Source organism: Saccoglossus kowalevskii, chromosome 16 (genome assembly GCF_978046115.1).
Source record: "Saccoglossus kowalevskii chromosome 16, keSacKowa6.1, whole genome shotgun sequence".
Classification (NCBI taxonomy): domain Eukaryota; kingdom Metazoa; phylum Hemichordata; class Enteropneusta; family Harrimaniidae; genus Saccoglossus; species Saccoglossus kowalevskii.
In genome coordinates, this window is record NC_140656.1 from 30997163 (window position 1) to 31018223 (window position 21061).

General features: G+C 40.1%; 1 protein-coding gene across 1 annotated transcript; it reads right to left on the minus strand.

Moving 5' to 3' along the window:
- Positions 1-993: 993 nt before the first annotated feature.
- On the minus strand, positions 994-18776 carry LOC100369384 (matrix metalloproteinase-19-like). Its single transcript, XM_085491360.1, has 9 exons — positions 18380-18776; positions 9951-10033; positions 8101-8294; positions 7531-7752; positions 6749-6994; positions 5942-6058; positions 2653-2823; positions 1345-1959; positions 994-1167 (listed from the first exon to the last, which is right to left on the minus strand). Exons 1-8 carry the CDS (start codon positions 18512-18514, stop codon positions 1550-1552), a joined length of 1578 nt encoding a protein of 525 aa, XP_085347486.1. The 5' UTR covers positions 18515-18776; the 3' UTR covers positions 994-1167; positions 1345-1549.
- Between the last annotated feature and the right edge of the window lie 2285 nt (positions 18777-21061).

Here is a 21061-nt window from a genome sequence, read left to right on the forward strand (position 1 = left end):
ATCAAATAAATATAATAAACCGTGCTTGGAAGGTACGAGTTAGAATGAATAAATATAATAAATAGTGCCGTGGTCATTTTAAATTCAAGATTGGTCGTATACAGAAGGGATCACGACTTTTTGCAATTATTAGTTGTAATTATTCATATTTAACTTAAAAATTGATTGATTACCAAATTGTCTATGCTTATCTATAACTCTTGGTGAATTATTGCCTCGTCCAATAATTTTGTTTTATTTAACAAAATGTCGTCAATAATAATTATAAGTTTTTAACTGATCGTAAATATCACCACATTGTTGCAAAACATCTAAAATATTCAAACCAATTATTTTCAAAACAAGTCAGCGATGAACCACTTTAATAGGGAATTTTAACATCGGCCAACATTTTCGCGAAATATCTGTTAGATGCAATTACTTAAAACCAATTCACTGTTACCCAATTATTGTATATCGATTTATTGCTTATCTGGTTCTATATAACTTGCTCAATTATAAAATGCTTTTAAGGCATGACTTACATCGATTTTCATCATCGTATATTCTTTGTAATACCAATCGTTTTGACATTTCTGTTAACTGGTTACTATGGAGATTCAGTTTAGTTTAGCCAGTATTCAAATGGCGATACGGATATAGATATGTGAATTGTCAATGCGGTTACGTTTTTAATGATCGGTGCTCCACACAACGTTTCAAGAAATAGTATAAGCTGTTATAATATAATATAGCACCTAGATCATGATATACTATGTCCTGGTGTGTGGGTTGTCACATAACACACTACTGTACAAAGAATTGTAGCAAAATCCGTGTGACCACATGAACATGTTTTGATAATCATAGTATAACCGCGCTCGTAAGAAAAGAAATAAGATCGCTTCTTTCTGAAAAGAAAGTCATGTGATGCGGATGGAGCAATTTGATTGACTATAAACTTGTCTCTATGGTTTTTTTAGACCTGTACAAATTATATTGAAAGTACACGTATTTTGAAAAACGTATTGTATTGCGGGTATCAATTTACAAGACAGGTGACAAATCGACATTACATAAAGGCAAAGTTATTCGTACTAGAGTAATATATTTTTTTTTACAAAAAATGTTTATAAAATTACACAGACAAATAATACTGACAGTAATTTAAAGCGGGAGGGTCGTCACCTGCGCACGCGCGGGAATTGAGACCCAAGCGAAGATAACAACACACGCTAAAAACGCAGACATACGCTTGTTTGTAGACAATGACACGCCATCTGACGCGTGCGCAGGTGACGACTTTCCTGCTGTAAAAGTACAATTTGATACAAATCTAGTTTTGACATCGTGCATAATTTTCACCTATATGATTTTCATACAAATCTCCTATTACGTGTATACGCCTTACTTATATGTATGTTGCGCACAATTTTAGTATAAAACAGAAAGAAAGGCGTGGTTGGGGCTGAGGTAGTACAAATTACTACTGGCCTTAATAATGTAGAGTAAGGCAGTAAACTTTTGAAACATCGCGATTGTTTCTACAATACAGGGATATCACGACACTTTATTCCGGTGGTGCAATTATTTTATCGAAAGGACTAGAGCCGCTACAACCCATCCAGTATTTGGCCTTGGATTTGGGATAATTCTCGTCAACTTTGCCTGTAGCGTCGTTAAAACGCCAATAGTCGTCGCCTTTGAAGAAGTACGTCTTTCCGTTCTCCCACTGGAGGGCGGCGTTGATCTTACTAGGAACTCCACCCCACTGTGATCGTATTTTCTTGGGAAATCCGCTCACGATTTTCTGTGAGTATTCATCCCAAACGTAGTACTTCTTCCCCTTGAATATGTACACCCGACCGTTTCCGCCCCATACAAAGGCCGCATCAGGACTAGAAGGCAGACCCGTACCTTCGATAGATTTCGGATAGCCAGCCTCCAGCGTCTTATCGTAGAACCGCCAAAAACGAGTACCTGTTGGTATGAATAAAACACTGAATTATTACTGTAACAAGGAATGGTGACGTCATGCGATGAAACAAACACGCACCTCCTCTAATCGGTACATCGACCCTATTCCCTTTGTTTTAATTTCGCTATTTTTGCTGATGAGTAAAATCAGTTAAATTAAATCTGTGTGAACATGTAAAATAACAATAGAACTCATTGCTTCCTTAACAAATTTGTGAAATTGAAACACAGTGAATATGCTCAAAACATCAAAATAGTGAAATTAAATGTCAGTGAAACTAAATGGTTTTACAGTATGGAGATAATTTAGACACGCTCTCCTTCCTTCTGGTTCTAAAATGGGGTTAATAATCCTTTCTGAAATATAAATCTACATAATGATTGTAATTTGCATAATTTTACTAAATTACTCGCTATGTTCTTTGAACTTTAAATGTTCAAGACTATTGTCTCAAGAAAGAATTGAGATAAACTGAAACGTTTGGCGTGTTTGGTTTAGCGTGATGCAACATGGGATTTTACTGATGGGAATTACATCTCTACATATTTCTTAGTAGGTACCCCATTCTCCCTGTGTCTTTAAAAATGTTGTTTGCAGAATCAGTATGTGCGCCCACTTGTGGTACCTCTGGCTAATGACTTTGTTTTTACTGCATCGTGTCGTGACGACACACAGCTACAAAATAATGCTAATACCTTTGAAGAAGTAGGTTCTCTGAGTCCATCTTGAAGTAAATGCGGCGTTGATATTGCTAGGAATGCCTTTAAATACTTCTTTTATTTTAACTGGATAGCCTTGGTCAACACCGTTATGGTTTATACTCCATATGTATTTGCCGCGGAGGGCGTACGTACGACCATCCAGACCTGCAATAAAATAACCACAGAGCCCTTTCAAACACCATTAGAAAATAGAAAGTGAACTCTAGCGGGCGATATTGTAATATTCATAAGATATGCAGGATGGATGAACAATACAAGAAGAAGTGTGCGATATTTAAATTAAAAAAAAAAAACATTTGGTTCAAGGTGACCAAATCGCTTATTTAGCGATCTCGAGGCATCTTATACTGAAAACACGGTCGATTACTCTGTCATGAATTTGTTTTCGCGTATCTGTTGACCGACTTAATTAGTTGATTACGAGCGAATTGCTGTGTTATGTCTGTCATCGTTTAGGTCTATTTGAAGTTTTGGACGGAACTTGGCTCAGTGATTTGGAACTAATTACCAGATAACCGTCGCGATTTTGACAGTTTATATTCATAGTTATTAATGTAGTGAACGATTAATCAAAAGATATGACGTATTCAGTACTTAGTGTGATTGGCTTTATGATTGAAGGTTACGCCCTAGAGTCTTTTTACTGCTTTGTAATTGGTTAGAGTTTTGAAAATGAATAAAGAGAGTTTGAGTTGGTCTTGGCGAATACTCCACGACAGACGCAGTCCGAGAGAGTCCAGGGGCGAGCCTTGAGGCAGTCCAGTCTTGGGCGAGTCTTGGTTCAGCCCTGTGAGAGTCTTGGGGACTTTTCCCCAGGGCGCTGTGTCTTATAGAGTGCTCCAAAAGATCGACTAAGACGAGAGTTGAAACGTATTTCGTTGTGTGTGCCTTATTTGACTGTAAAGTTAAAGTGACTTTCCCGATCCCGTACCTCAAGGGGACGAGATAGAGAGACGAGACGAGTTTCCCCCCTGACAAGTGTGGAGAACCCCGAGGAAGAGATTTACCCTGTGATACGTGGTGTGAGAACCCTGGGCATTGCGTCTTACGCACATTGACATCCTGTGAAGAAAAGTGAATGGCGAAGGTGTGTCTTTCTTGCGAACCGAACTAACTGGCTCGATGGCAGAGACGACTCAGAAACTGCGCTTGACGACTAACGGCTTTACCCGAACGGCACCGATGAACGACGCTGAAGAGATGAAGACTTCTGAACCCCTTACGAAGGATGAGTACCGGATAGGACTGTATAATTTAGAATTGAGCGACATTAAAGACAAGAAGATGACAAAGAACGACCCGGAATAACGCGACAAGAGAAGACGCTTATAGACTTTGATTAGAACTTTAGCTATCTGTGTATTGCTCAGAGAACTGCTCGCTGGACACTGTAACTGACACTGTGTAACTCAGGACGTTGAACTCTTTTCCAGAACCCTAACCCTATTGCTCAGTCATGTAATGTATTGTTTGCTTTTTCTATCTTTTTTCTTACCTTTTTTTTGTGATGTTGAATTGTATGTGTGTAAGCGCCCAGATCTTTGTTTTGAAATGATATTTAGTGACGTGCGAGGTCCTTTATAACGATTTAAGCGCGTTTCAGTGGACAAGTATTTGCAACACAGTGTTTTGGGTTTCTGTGAAGTTTCATGGAGTTTTAATGAGTTTATGAGTACGGAATATGATGGGAGGAATGATGCCCCCACGTGTGTTTTTTAAGAGTTTTGAGATTTGTCGAGTACAGAGATATCGACGTTTTAAGAGTTGTTTTTGTTTACGTGTTGTTCCGGAATACTTCTGACGCTTTTTGAGTTGATAGCACCTTTGTAACGTTTTTTAATGTCTTTTTGGGATGAGAGTTTGGTGCGCCTATATACGTATTGTTTGATATCGCAAGCTTTTGTTCATGATTGACAGGATTATATGTAACTCAGTAGTTTCTATCGTTTCGCTTTTCCCCGTCTTATATGCCAGAGGAGTAATGTTTTATATAGCGGCTTTGTCTTTGCATTCTGTTACCACGCCGTATGACTTTTGTTTAGATTAACGACTTTTGAGTTCAGTTGAAGTTTATAAGCGTAGATGACAGGAGTTTGATTAATAGCTTGTTTATTCATTGTTTATTAGTTACCGCTTTGCAATGCTTTAACCGAGAGACGCATCCCTGGTAATCACGTGATCGTGCTGTCGACGGCCGCGATTGGCTGATCGCTTGGTTACACCGCCACGCCTTAGTTTTTTTGACCTTTTGATATAGAGTTTGTAACCTTAGTAACGGAGACAGTGCAGCCAAGGGTTACCTCAGCGAACCGTTTTGAGAAAAGTGAGTCGATTGGTAGCCTTTCCCTTGTTTTTGATTCATAACCGTTGATATTTGAGACTTTATAACCATTGTATTTAGACTTTATAATCATTGTACTTAATTTGTGTGTTTTACTCTTTTTGATTTATACCTTTTATTAGTATTGTATTTAACCCTATGACGATGAGTGGCTGACGGTATCTTTGATTTGTGAACGTGCAATGCCGAGAGGCATATCTCAGTTTGGGTGAAGGGATGTGTCATGAATATGTTTTCGCGTATCTGTTGACCGACTTAATTAGTTGATTACGAGCGAATTGCTGTGTTATGTCTGTCATCGTTTAGGTCTATTTGAAGTTTTGGACGGAACTTGGCTCAGAGATTTGGAACTAATTACCAGATAACCGTCGCGATTTTGACAGTTTATATTCATAGTTATTAATGTAGTGAACAATTAATCAAAAGATATGACGTATTCAGTACTTAGTGTGATTGGCTTTATGATTGAAGGTTACGCCCTAGAGTCTTTTTACTGCTTTGTAATTGGTTAGAGTTTTGAAAATGAATAAAGAGAGTTTGAGTTGGTCTTGGCGAATACTCCACGACAGACACAGTCCGAGAGAGTCCAGGGGCGAGCCTTGAGGCAGTCCAGTCTTGGGCGAGTCTTGGTTCAGCCCTGTGAGAGTCTTGGGGACTTTTCCCCAGGGCGCTGTGTCTTATAGAGTGCTCCAAAAGATCGACTAAGACGAGAGTTGAAACGTATTTCGTTGTGTGTGCCTTATTTGACTGTAAAGTTAAAGTGACTTTCCCGATCCCGTACCTCAAGGGGACGAGATAGAGAGACGAGACGAGTTTTCCCCCTGACAAGTGTGGAGAACCCCGAGGAAGAGATTTTCCCCCTGATAACTCCATGGAATCAATGCATCGTATGACCCGGTGTGTATAAGATTATGCACTTACCCATTAATGTGGTATCAAAGGGGTCTGTACATATTTCCGGAAGTTCGGTATCCGGATTTGTTGGTTTAGATCCATCTCCACCCTCATCTGGATCGGGACGGGACACGTCCGGCATACCTACAAGTGAAAGCTCGGAGTAAGTACTTTGTATGTCTTTCAAATGCGCCCTCGGTGTTCATCACAATCTTTTGTGGGTCATATAAATGTGTTTTTCCTGAACTGAATATAAAAAAACGTCATCGCAACCCACGTTGCAATGGCGACCACGAGGCCGTTGTATTTCTTATTCGTTGTACTGGTAGAGGTGTACAAATAAATACACCAAGCCTATAAATCCCGCCCTCTAGTGATGGAATGCTTATGTGACGTCAAAATGACGCAGGGAGGTGAAGGTATGTCTTTCAAATCGAACACTGTATTTGGTTTTGTAGTCGTTCCTAATCTAGTATATACTTGTATTAAAATCCCCAAAAACATAATCTTGATAAACAATAGCCTGACAAGGTATCGGGAGTCTCGGCCGACGAGGGCGCCACTCACGCCTACATGTCAGGCTAGATAAACGACTACAGATCAAAACGTTATCGACGATTTGATTGTCCTTCGTGTCACCCTTTTACTCAAAGTGGCTCGTCACTAGGGGTGCGATATAGCTATCATAATAAAAAAACAGAAACAATACGAGAAAGTTTGGTGAACAATCCGAAATTTCGTGTTTTAATATAAGCAGACTTCTTTTGGTTCCTTGTGTTCTTGTGTATTACGCATTTTTTCATTTATTTGTGAAATCTATCGTGTTGTTCTTACCGTATAGATATTGAATTCCCATAATATCATCTTGTGGTAGCTGATAATCAGGGACATAGCCCTGGTACCATGGATACATTAATGCACCCTGGGTGTTGGAATGACCCAGTCCTAAGCTGTGACCGAACTCATGTGCTGCTACAATGAATAGGTTGGTACCCTCGTCAGAGTACACTGTGAATGTTTCATCGTCATCGAAATGGGCGTCTCCGTTCTCTGGGAAATACGCATGCGCTAAAGTACCTCCTGCAAAAAGAAATTTGTTCGTCAAAGAGATTGATACATGTGGCATATACCCAAAATTCGCGTTTGTTGACACGTGACATTGTTGTATGTCCACACCAAGTCTTTGTAAGAAAATCGCATGTTATAATTTAACAAGAATTTATTTAGTCTTTTACCGATTATTCTAACATCTGGAGACCTGTATTAGAAACATTACATCCATGATAAATAGAAGCTGACTGTCATACCCACCAGTGTCGACCCGAGTCTGGGGGGATATTCCTCACCTCTTACATCAGAGATTCCTTATCAGAATATTTTTCAGCATTCTCAATTTTTCTAATTACAACATGAATATATATGCCAACATTTATAGCTTTATAGTGACGAGGTGACGCGAAACGTGGCATACAACCCTCAATGTCAACAGTTGTCTTGCCGTGAAGTGTTATATATATATATATATATATATATATATATATATATATATATATATATATATATATAGCCTAGATTAACTGTAGGCATGATATTATTTAGAAATAAGTTATCGCTACCTGGTCCATCAAACGAAGCTGCATAACCATCGCTATGAGTCCATCGGGCGAACTCAATATTGATATCTGCATCTCCAGACGCCACCTCAGTGAACGTGAGAGGGGAGACATCTGCCCATAGCTGGAACGCCCGATAGATGGCGCTTCTTACTTGACCATGGGTTAATTGGTTGGTGTAACTGTAGAATTTGTACGTTAGATCGGTTTTAGACCATTTAGAACCTGGAAACCGAAAATAATATGATTGATTCATTCTTTCAATCGGGATTATATTTGTCAACATTAAGTAATGACGAGAATGAAAACGTACACATTACTGACAGTCCATAGTTTATAATTTTGAATTATTCAAAGACCGTCGATTTCGTGACCAATTGCATTTAACCTGACAAATAAACAACAAGTATAGTATGTGTTGTATTTCCTCATTCAGATAAAGCTCTCATATAGTACGATTTGTTTGAATACATTTGCATGCTTAATAATCTAAAGCGCATATCTTGCCTACGCGGTTATTGTAGGGGTTTCAGAGACCCAAGAACGCATATTCTAATGTTGATGGCATCGTACCTTGAATCGTATATCTTTTCGAGCGACGACGATCTGCAAATTTCGATTTCCCGGTAGCTTTGGTTTTCTTGTCATGGTCTATCCTGCCAGAGCCCACAACGTCTTCTACACCGCATCGAGGTGCTTGCATCATGGCAATAGTTTTTTCGTCCATATTTCCAGTCTCCTCGAGATTTGCCATGCGTTGAAACGCTCTGTATATAGAAATTAACGGGTCATGACTATTTTTTCCCAATCAAATACTAGTATGTCGTCGGTTTTAACAAACCCCTGATCACATTCATGTGAGCTCTAGTGATTTTCAAACTTGGCCAAGACCCAAATTTGTTTTTCATATTCTGTACCAGATAACATGTAAAGACAATTGTATGGATTACAAAAATAATTCGGTCCTAAGGCAAGGACATTGTGATTAAAGGTCTGCATATCTTATTAAATTGCGTCAGTGTCGAATCGAACAAGACGCGAGGCGACGATTGCGGTGCATTTAAGGTGGAAGCCTACTCATAAATTAAAATATCCAGAATTTATTCATTTTGCAATAAACTGTACTCGAAGGCAGCATAAGGATATTGACGTAAACAAAGTCGCCAGCCTTATTTTCGAGTATTTTAATGCTTTTACCATAGGTTCCTATGGCAGAGATTTTATGCAATATCTCAAAATCTAACCTTGTGACATAGGCTGAAAAATCATATATTATTAATGAAGGAGTACTTTTTGTTGTTCTGAATTATTTTAAAAATTGTGTTCTATGGATTTGTTCTAAAAATAGCGATTTTCAAGAAATATTAGGCCACGTTTCTCAAAAAGCTTAACTAGTTGTATTCGCGTTACACGAAGTACGGGCTAAGATTTGAGCTGATTTAGGCTTATCTTGCATATTTGCATTTCGGCTAGACCAAATTGCGTCCACGCACAGGGAGGGCCAGTCGTTAGCATGGGCTAAGGGGCGCCATCAGTCGGTGACCTTTGGCAAGCCGCTATTTACGAAAAAAAAATGGACGACACGCGCGAGGTTCTATTTTTGCTGCAATCTCCTTCCCAGAGGCCTTTGCGCTTTACGCAATATGATAAGTAACGCGTATCGAACTGTGCGGAGTTCGTTTCTGCTGATGACATGTTTCGTTTTAATTTTGAAGCGACGTGCACAGGAACGCGAGAGAAGACGGACCAACTTATTTGGATGCACAGAAACAGTATACAACGGCGTAACAGAATACAGAGTTTTATTAATGCATGTCGTAGACAGCGAACCAAATTTATTTTGTCTACACCCAAAGGTCGTCGCAGAGGGCGCTTAGCCCTGGGCTAAGCGTTCGCGCACACTTCGTTAGCCCGTGATAATGGTCTAGACTGCGTCCTAAATTCGAATCAGATTTAACCCGTACTTAGCATTCCTTAGCCCGTGCTAAGCGTTCACGCACGTTTTCTTAGCACGGGCTAAGGAATTTGACCTTTTAGCCCGTGCTAAGGAGCTGTGCGTAACACACAAAATAATGCTATTTCATTGTACCATGGAACATTAGCATCATGATTGTACATAATAAACTAAGAAAAAATTGTCATGCGATTTATGACCAATTTTGTCAAAAATTATGTGTAGGCTTCTACCTTAATTTGGTCTGTACAAAACTCGCCCAGACACCACTCGTAGACCAACCTCATACACCCTAACTACAGATACCACCCATAGACCACCTACTCCACACACTCAAACTATACTTCTGCAAAGTGTGTGCCGAAATATACATAAATATACGTGAATATAATGTAACTGTCGTCGCCGAGAGCACTCGGTCAACTTCGGGATAATTCGTCACCTCCCGTCCGATCAAACCGTCCATTACCTTACAGCGGCGTTAGTTGATTTATCGTCGTGTTGTACTCCTTCTTTTAATTTCTTCAGGTATCCAAACTTTTCCAAGTAATTCTAAAAATAAACAAACGAGATTGTACATTTCAAAGTATTTTATTCAATTGCATGTTGGATTTGTTTTACTAATAAAAAACATTCGTTTGACCATATACCTGTTTTCTAAGGATTATGGTTGGATACATTAATGATCGACGCGCACCTAAGTGTTTTGAATTACTGGTACGCATGACAGGGGCGGATACAGGAATTTGGGGGGGGGGGTCCAAACTTTAAAATCGCCAAACTAAGTTAATGATTTTTTTTTATATTATACAAAAACAAATTGAATGCATTTTCGGGGGGTCCGGACCCCAAGACCCCCCCCAGATCCGCCACTGCATGATAAAATTTGTTCTTACTAGTACTGCATAAACATAGACTGAATTTTTCTGTCACATAATAATAATAATAATAATAATAATAATAATAATAATAATAATAATAATAATAATAATGATTTACGAATACGATTAATATTTCTTAGATGGGAATACTATTACTGGTATTAAAGTTTCCGTAATCCGGTTTGTTAAGTTGCGCTCAACGGGGAGCGGACATCGCCTGTCCCCTGTGGCAAAGTCATAGTAGCGCAGCGGCAATGGACTAGTCAAACGTATGCAAGTACATATCAACACATACCGTCGGTTGCAATATAGAACAACCATGGAAGGCGAACACACTGTAAATCTAGCACGTAGATAATTATTCTTCACTAGATATTATGGTGACAATCACGTGCTCAACATCCCTGACACGGTCACTGACCCCTCGGTAAAACTATCGTTGGCAGTTTGAAGACATGGCAGAATACACAAAATCAAATCTCACAAAAGCAAAAACTATGTGGGTTCATTGACCGACATTGAAACGCATGATGAATGTCGTTCGTAATTCGTAAATTATAAGAAACCCAATAAAATGTGTATGGAATCAAAGACTATATATCTTCTCTATAGTATTTGATGGAATATGATGTCATAAACGGTAAGGTATGTTGAATACTAGTAATTTATTTAGGGGGTATTCAGTTAAAGTGGGCCGAGGGCAATCATTATGGTCTGTGCCGAAATCTAGATTGAAGAAACAGGACAGTAATCACCGCAGTAAAATTTTAAGTCGTGAAAATTGGAATGTGAGTTAGGATTCAAGTTGCAGCTGTTTGGTTCAGACTCAATGAGTCTCATAAAAAAATGGTACAAAGAACATTAAAATACCACTTATTTCAATTTGTATACGTGTTCAAATTTTATTTCGCTAATTAAGTTACCCCAATGTGTGTTATTAGTAAACACACTATAACAAAAGATTCTGTTAGAAATATCGAATATCGGTGAATATTTTGATCCCTTTCATTTTCGTCGTGTGATTAGTGATGTGACATTAAAATAAATCAGGTTTTCCCCACGAAACACGCCTTTTCCTGCTATTTTCAAATTGTTACAGTGAGTAGTCAGTTTGATGAGTATTAGGTTGTGCAGTGGACATCCGCGATTGTACAAGTTTTGATTACTCTGCGTTTAGTAGAATCTATTATTTTGATCTTAAATCTTGAGATAGCAATCTTTATTATTTGGAGTCAATCTTGAGTAAATGATTTATAGATTCCCTGTGTTATTGGGCCTGGTTTTGAGTAATGACAATCTGGGACATGCGACAATACTAATAACCACCTATACACATTCACAAAATATATAAATAAAGGAATTCAAAAAACATATGCTAATCATTTTTTATATATTCCCACAAACTGTACAATACACACTTTTTAGAACAAATAACAACATGTTGATATTCTACGTGCCTTTGTTGGCGTCAACAACAAAACATAAACGGAAGTTACCCCATGGAGATAATTCCATGATTTTACCAACTTGATTCCCCGAAAGTGATGTTAAAACTTGGAGCTACGTAAATCCATGGTTGAAACTAACTATTCAAATGTGCCGACTTGAACCCCTATAGTCTAGTGTCTTACATCCACACGAAAGTCCATGGTAATTGTGTTATTACATAGAGCTTACAATCTCACACGGCGGTATCGCGGTCCAAGCACGGTCACCCACATTAGTTGTTATGGTAGTCACAGCTGGAGACAAAACATGATAGTCGTGGAATACTACGACGGGTTGGCAAAGTTATATTAATTTGTGGAACAGAGTTATTTAATTAATTATATGGTTTGTTTCGTTCTACCATGGAACTATAAACCCCTAGTTCCATGGTTCTACCCTCTCACGTAATTGTTAGCGATCTCTGACTCGGTTTATTTGAAATGTATTGTATCTGGTTTCAATTCTCAACTTTGTCCACCCTGTCAATGGTGACTTCCATACTAGTAGTCCAGTCCCTGTGGTTTTCTGAATTAATAGCAGTAAATATAGCGATAGAGATACTATAGTATTAGGGCTGGGGAAATAAAAAGACAAATAAAAATACCGCAGTTGCTTCATTAAAATCACATCTCCAATAGAAGCCCGCTATGGTTTACTCAGCGTATATCAACGTTAGCCCGTGCTTGGAAATATGCAAAAAACGCTAAGTACGAGTGAAATCTGACCAAGTATAGATCCTTAGCACGGGCTAACGAAGTGTACACGCAAGCTTAGCTCAAGCACATTCATTTTATCAATCTATGATACAGGAACTATGGCTCAGGGACTAAGCACCCAAAACACCACTTTATTCAATGCCTATTTGGAAGATTTGCTATTATATTCATAACTATTAATTTCGGTGTGCCATTTCTGAGATGACAAGCAACACAAACACATCCAGGGACTTTGTTCACACAAAAAATGAACCAGGGAGCTGTAATGAGACTGACTGTTATTCTATAATCTGCGCTTTCTGAATTTGCTTTGGTATTGTTTAATAACCGTATAACTAATATCATATCCATGCTAATATGTATGCCTTCATGGATACTGCGCTGAATAATCGCAAAGGATTTGAGCGTTGCCCATCCACCCATGCTCGGTGTAGCCTGAGCACGACTAGTGTCGGTTAGAATATTTACCAAAATGTTTCTGATTATATTTTGTTATTTTGTTTTTTAATATCTTACTTTTGTTGCTATAAACTGATGGAAACACTGTATTTCTAAGGATGCAATAAATTATCTTTATTATTTATTATTATTATTATCCTCGGGGAGCGGACATCCGGGCATTTTCTACCGCCTGGCAGCCCTCATGGATACTGCGCTGAATAATCGCAAAGGATTTGAGCGTTGCCCATCCACCCATGCTCGGTGTAGCCTGAGCACGACTAATGTCGATTAGAATATTTACCAAAATGTTTCTGATTATATCCTCGGGGAGCGGACATCCGGGCATTTTCTACCGCCTGGCAACCCTCGCGGTGAAAACAAAACTCACAGAAAACGGTACTTTGCGATTGTTGTTGAGAGTCCCCTGAACAGCGTAACAAGATTAGCCCTACGTGTGTAACATATATGAATTTGGTTGTTCAGGATTACTTCAAAGTTGAGTTTGTGTTGTTTTCTCGAATTTTCACCAGCTCCACCAGCGTTCCACAGCAGCGCGCACAAAGCCCATAGAAATACGTTGTACAGTGGTGCGCGTCTTAGCAACGTGGAACGTCTGTGACGTAGCTTCGCCCCGAGGATACATTAACAGGAGCAGTTCTTATGAACGCTACTACAAACTGCATATATATGACGTAAGCAAATAACACCGAATAAACGGCAAGGTAAAGACTATGTCTAATTATAGTAAATACGTACTGCGTGCGTGACTCGAACCGGCGCTCGCGTACGGCACCCAATCGCCTAGCTTCACGCCACTACACGTCTTCCCCTCGGCCACCGGGCATCCCCAAAAAAGGATGCTTAATAACCGAGCTTATTACGTGCAGAGAACGTGAAACCCGTCCACGCGATACGCGCCACACAGCATGGCCAGAATGCGGCAAAGGCCTTCAGATCTGGCTGTAGTAGGATGGTGAAAGTAATGGTACAGCATTTTAACAGTGAATAAGTACTGAGAAATAATTTTTAAACTCATAGTTGCTGTCGACATAGGAAGTAAAGTAAGCAAATAACACCGAATAAACGGCAAGGTAAAGACTATGTCTAATTATAGTAAATACGTACTGCGTGCGTGACTCGAACCGGCGCTCGCGTACGGCACCCAATCGCCTAGCTTCACGCCACTACACGTCTTCCCCTCGGCCACCGGGCATCCCCAAAAAAGGATGCTTAATAACCGAGCTTATTACGTGCAGAGAACGTGAAACCCGTCCACGCGATACGCGCCACACAGCATGGCCAGAATGCGGCAAAGGCCTTCAGATCTGGCTGTAGTAGGATGGTGAAAGTAATGGTACAGCATTTTAACAGTGAATAAGTACTGAGAAATAATTTTTAAACTCATAGTTGCTGTCGACATAGGAAGTAAAGTAAGCAAATAACACCGAATAAACGGCAAGGTAAAGACTATGTCTAATTATAGTAAATACGTACTGCGTGCGTGACTCGAACCGGCGCTCGCGTACGGCACCCAATCGCCTAGCTTCACGCCACTACACGTCTTCCCCTCGGCCACCGGGCATCCCCAAAAAAGGATCTAGGCGATTGGGTGCCGTACGCGAGCGCCGGTTCGAGTCACGCACGCAGTACGTATTTACTATAATTAGACATAGTCTTTACCTTGCCGTTTATTCGGTGTTATTTGCTTACTTTACTTCCTATGTCGACAGCAACTATGAGTTTAAAAATTATTTCTCAGTACTTATTCACTGTTAAAATGCTGTACCATTACTTTCACCATCCTACTACAGCCAGATCTGAAGGCCTTTGCCGCATTCTGGCCATGCTGTGTGGCGCGTATCGCGTGGACGGGTTTCACGTTCTCTGCACGTAATAAGCTCGGTTATTAAGCATCCTTTTTTGGGGATGCCCGGTGGCCGAGGGGAAGACGTGTAGTGGCGTGAAGCTAGGCGATTGGGTGCCGTACGCGAGCGCCGGTTCGAGTCACGCACGCAGTACGTATTTACTATAATTAGACATAGTCTTTACCTTGCCGTTTATTCGGTGTTATTTGCTTACTTTACTTCCTATGTCGACAGCAACTATGAGTTTAAAAATTATTTCTCAGTACTTATTCACTGTTAAAATGCTGTACCATTACTTTCACCATCCTACTACAGCCAGATCTGAAGGCCTTTGCCGCATTCTGGCCATGCTGTGTGGCGCGTATCGCGTGGACGGGTTTCACGTTCTCTGCACGTAATAAGCTCGGTTATTAAGCATCCTTTTTTGGGGATGCCCGGTGGCCGAGGGGAAGACGTGTAGTGGCGTGAAGCTAGGCGATTGGGTGCCGTACGCGAGCGCCGGTTCGAGTCACGCACGCAGTACGTATTTACTATAATTAGACATAGTCTTTACCTTGCCGTTTATTCGGTGTTATTTGCTTACTTTACTTCCTATGTCGACAGCAACTATGAGTTTAAAAATTATTTCTCAGTACTTATTCACTGTTAAAATGCTGTACCATTACTTTCACCATCCTACTACAGCCAGATCTGAAGGCCTTTGCCGCATTCTGGCCATGCTGTGTGGCGCGTATCGCGTGGACGGGTTTCACGTTCTCTGCACGTAATAAGCTCGGTTATTAAGCATCCTTTTTTGGGGATGCCCGGTGGCCGAGGGGAAGACGTGTAGTGGCGTGAAGCTAGGCGATTGGGTGCCGTACGCGAGCGCCGGTTCGAGTCACGCACGCAGTACGTATTTACTATAATTAGACATAGTCTTTACCTTGCCGTTTATTCGTTGTTATTTGCTTACTTTACTTCCTATGTCGACAGCAACTATGAGTTTAAAAATTATTTCTCAGTACTTATTCACTGTTAAAATGCTGTACCATTACTTTCACCATCCTACTACAGCCAGATCTGAAGGCCTTTGCCGCATTCTGGCCATGCTGTGTGGCGCGTATCGCGTGGACGGGTTTCACGTTCTCTGCACGTAATAAGCTCGGTTATTAAGCATCCTTTTTTGGGGATGCCCGGTGGCCGAGGGGAAGACGTGTAGTGGCGTGAAGCTAGGCGATTGGGTGCCGTACGCGAGCGCCGGTTCGAGTCACGCACGCAGTACGTATTTACTATAATTAGACATAGTCTTTACCTTGCCGTTTATTCGGTGTTATTTGCTTACTTTACTTCCTATGTCGACAGCAACTATGAGTTTAAAAATTATTTCTCAGTACTTATTCACTGTTAAAATGCTGTACCATTACTTTCACCATCCTACTACAGCCAGATCTGAAGGCCTTTGCCGCATTCTGGCCATGCTGTGTGGCGCGTATCGCGTGGACGGGTTTCACGTTCTCTGCACGTAATAAGCTCGGTTATTAAGCATCCTTTTTTGGGGATGCCCGGTGGCCGAGGGGAAGACGTGTAGTGGCGTGAAGCTAGGCGATTGGGTGCCGTACGCGAGCGCCGGTTCGAGTCACGCACGCAGTACGTATTTACTATAATTAGACATAGTCTTTACCTTGCCGTTTATTCGGTGTTATTTGCTTACTTTACTTCCTATGTCGACAGCAACTATGAGTTTAAAAATTATTTCTCAGTACTTATTCACTGTTAAAATGCTGTACCATTACTTTCACCATCCTACTACAGCTAGATCTGAAGGCCTTTGCCGCATTCTGGCCATGCTGTGTGGCGCGTATCGCGTGGACGGGTTTCACGTTCTCTGCACGTAATAAGCTCGGTTATTAAGCATCCTTTTTTGGGGATGCCCGGTGGCCGAGGGGAAGACGTGTAGTGGCGTGAAGCTAGGCGATTGGGTGCCGTACGCGAGCGCCGGTTCGAGTCACGCACGCAGTACGTATTTACTATAATTAGACATAGTCTTTACCTTGCCGTTTATTCGGTGTTATTTGCTTACTTTACTTCCTATGTCGACAGCAACTATGAGCATATATATGACGGTCACTGCATGGGTAATGCACACAGTAGCAACTCGTAGATATCCTATGTTTCGGTTAAGGATGTAGTAGACTTAACAGGGATGTTATAATTAGGCTTGATATTTTCATATGATAATTGCCTGAACTATAGTAAACTATATATTTTATTAAAGCTCTTGTTTAACACTTCCTGAAATTCTGGGTCATTTTTGATATAATTCAATGGTAGTCACCTGACCCTTAAGTAAACAAACAACAAATATTATTTGAAAAAATGAGTACTGCGCGAAACTGAAACTAGTTAGATGAGTAACAAACACGTTTTTTATTATATCTATTTGCGTTCTTTTTAATTCAAGCAGTTAATTAGTTAAACTCGTTTGAATATGGAGCTAATTTTAATTCCATGATTGGAACCAGTCGAGTTTAACAACGTATACAGGTCAATATAAGCAGCCTTAACCGACTTAAAATTTGACACACATCGCGAGCCTGCCTACTTTGAAATAAAATAATCTTAATACAGTTGAGTGAGCATTGAAATTCAGTTTCGGACGCCACTACAAATCCTTTGTGAATGGTCGCCGGTGTTAGCCCTGTGCTCCGGCCTTTAACTCCAGTCATGGAGTTAAAAAGATCTTTTTTTTAACTTCATGCTCCAGTGTAACGTGTTTTCATCTGTTTTTACGCCGACATAACTATAACGTAAGAGGGTTAAGCTCCAACAGTTTTAAACTCCTTCGTGTCGGCGTAACGCGTTTACATCTGTTCTTTCTGTCACGCTGACATAAGGGACACAAAAAACACGGTAATAACATTTTCTTTCTCTAAATATAATTTACAACATGTGATAATGCTTTTGTTGATTTCTCCATAATTGATAGCTTGCCATAAACGGTGACACAAAATTGGCGACCTTTAGACTTTTGTGTACATTATAGATTATAATCGTAAACATAGATGAGGTTTACTTTTTGTAAGTCGGCTTGACCCTGTCACTTGATACAAAGTGACAGGGTCAAGCCGACTCACAAAAAGTAAACCTCATCTATGTTTACGATTATAATGTGGGGACTGTGTGTGTATGCAGGACAACTCGCTTGCTCTGTTTACGCTTTCACCTATGCACAGTCCATCTATCTATCTATGATAGAGGGACTGTGACCTATGCTATAGTTATGGAGGCTTACCCTGTTGTTATGACAAATTATTTTTATCGGTAGGATTGGGTAAATATATAGACGTCGTGGTTGCGTGTTTGCAACAATCTCGTAACTTGAAGCTGTTAAAGAAGAAAAAGAAGTGTCCATTTAGGATGACACTGTTACTCTCTAAATCAAGGCGGAGGAGAGTCAAGCGCTCATAGCATGAAACGTCCAGATGTCAATTGAGATGTGTTTCTTTCTAGAGACAAACATTGACTTACCAATGGGTTCGCGTTTGGCCTTCCTATCGGCGGAGCAGCCCTCTCGTCCCTAATTTTCGAGTCGCCCGTGTCATGTGGGGCACCGTTGCTGAAACTCACGAACACCGCTAAAATAAGACAAAGGTGTATCTCCATCGTCGATGGATATGTATGGAACTGCCCCCAATGCACGGCTATGGTCCTCACTGTGTCACTGGTGTATACACTAGTCCAAGCTACCCTGTCAGGTTTCTAGTAGGTGACCTCCGTTACAGATAAAATCTGTTGTATACTGGGATGTTTAAATCGGCATAAAACTAAGGGCAACGACTGAAAGCTGGCTATATGTTATGTCGCTGCGCACTGCACCACCAGAAATGTTGAGTAACTTTATGTTCATGCTGTGTGTGTCTTGATCATATTTGTATGCGTCGGGCGTAAAATCCTTATATGGCATGAAACATTTGCATGAAATGACACTATTTGTTAATCTTTTACGCATGCTCAGCAACCCTCAGCACGATACGCAGGTGTGAGCATGACAACCGGTCACCTTTGTCGTCACATCGTGACGTCACAGGAGCAATGGCTTTTGTCACCTCAAAATACGTACAAGGATTTGTGTTTCTTTGAAAACCATGTCACTAATTACAATGCCACTATACATAAAAGTTTAGTTCATTAACATATTTCGCAAAACAAGATTGGGTATATGATCGCGGACGAGCAATGTTGCATGTCATATCTGTTCAAGTGGGAACAGTCGATACTATATCCGTCTCTTGTAATTTGAACTTTATACATATTTACACGAGTTCGATGTGTTGTCAAAGCAGTGATCCCACAATGGCCCTAACCACTTGTGGCTTTAAAGTGCTCAAAGACATTCCTAATTCCTACAAACGATTCTCAGAAAGATGGAACTTGCAAGACATAATACGTCGCTTCCGCCTTCGCTGGTAGTAGTGTGACGGAAAGACTAGGCTGTTGATTAAAAATCACAAATAAAAAGAAAAAAAACTAAAGTACTGAAAACACACAACTTATAAAAAAAAATTTTTCATAATTTACGTTAGATTACTAGTACCATTTGGCAATGTTCAATTGGTACAAGTTAATATGGGGTGGGAGGGACGGACTAAAATATTGAAGACTGTCTGTCCCCGCCACCTAATAACATATTTATAACATCTTAGCCCCAGATTTAATCTGCAGCCCCCCCACCCAGTCCCATGTTCATATTTTACCCCATGGGCATATCGTACAGCGTTGCTGTGAAACCGGCATCGGGTGACAGTAGCCTACATGCTATTGGCGGGATGGGGGGGGGCATAGTTCATCATAGTTCGGGGTTTGTTTTCATATAGTGCCAGTACTAATATCACACAACTACATCAATACGCTGTAAAATAGTATTACGTCATTATATTTAATTGGCGGTTTCATTGACTCTGAGACAACAATTTGAAAAGATGTACATTGCTCAATCCCGTTATGATACGTTACATCGCTTGGTGGCCCAGGAAGAACTTGAGCCAAATTGTATGTCAATTACAAACAACATTTTATTTATTTATTTATTTATTTATTTATTTATTTATTTATTTATTTATTTATTTATTTATTTATTTATTTATTTATTTATTTATTTATTTGTTTATTTATTTATTTATGTGATTTTATATACTGTTGTTCGATACTCCATACTTTAGATCAAAATGGATTAGAATTTAATATAAACTAAAAATGCTGCGTTTGCAAGATACACAATAGTATTTGTTGGATGGAAAATTAAAACCACTAAACACAGGACACAACCAGGGCACGTGCATATTAGGTTCATTGAACAAATACTCAGATGTGTACAACAAAAACAAAATTCATTTTCAGTTTAAAACCATAGTCCAATGTATCTTTCATTATACAGTAACAAACAACAATACTGAAATTGACATGTTTTCGTGCACATTTCACCTTTAAAACTTAACCCTTTGACACACACTCCAGTTGTCAAAGGTTTCTTCGTGAGTGTGGTTCTTCTAGACATGATCTTATTTAGTCTGTGTCGTGACAGCATGTTTCATGAGGCCCCAGTTATTACAGAACAATTTGAATCAATACCATTTTCCAGAATGAATTCAGATATACGCAACTAAGCAGACATTAGCTCATAACCTAATGGGTCGTGATCGGACGTCGTGATTCTATCGTCTACCGAGTCCCACACCGAAACTAATTCTCATTGTATGAACCATAGCTCCTCTTTTTGGGGGGACTTCTTGCATAAAACGAATATTTCTGTAGTTCAATAAATCTGTTCTTTACGTTCCAGCTTTCACTAGACCTCGAATTGATTTGTACATGATCCGTAGTAGTTGTGAGCACCCATGTCGACGTCACAGTTTGATCAACGCTGGAATTCCACTTTCTATGATAATAATATCGCCATGATCACAACAAGCCGATATAACTAGCAATGGTTAACGTCATGTGTCGCCCTCACATAACCCCCTCCCATCCACACACTAACCGACCCCACCGAAGTATTGTAGTCAACTGATGTATTTGTGCCATTGCCCAACCTGCCTTGGGATATTCTGTTCAGAGAATACTGACATTACTTGGCTCTGGCACGCCGGAAGTACGATGACGTGCGGCGGATGTGGGTAACTGTAAAAAGTCTTTGTATGAACAGTAAACCGA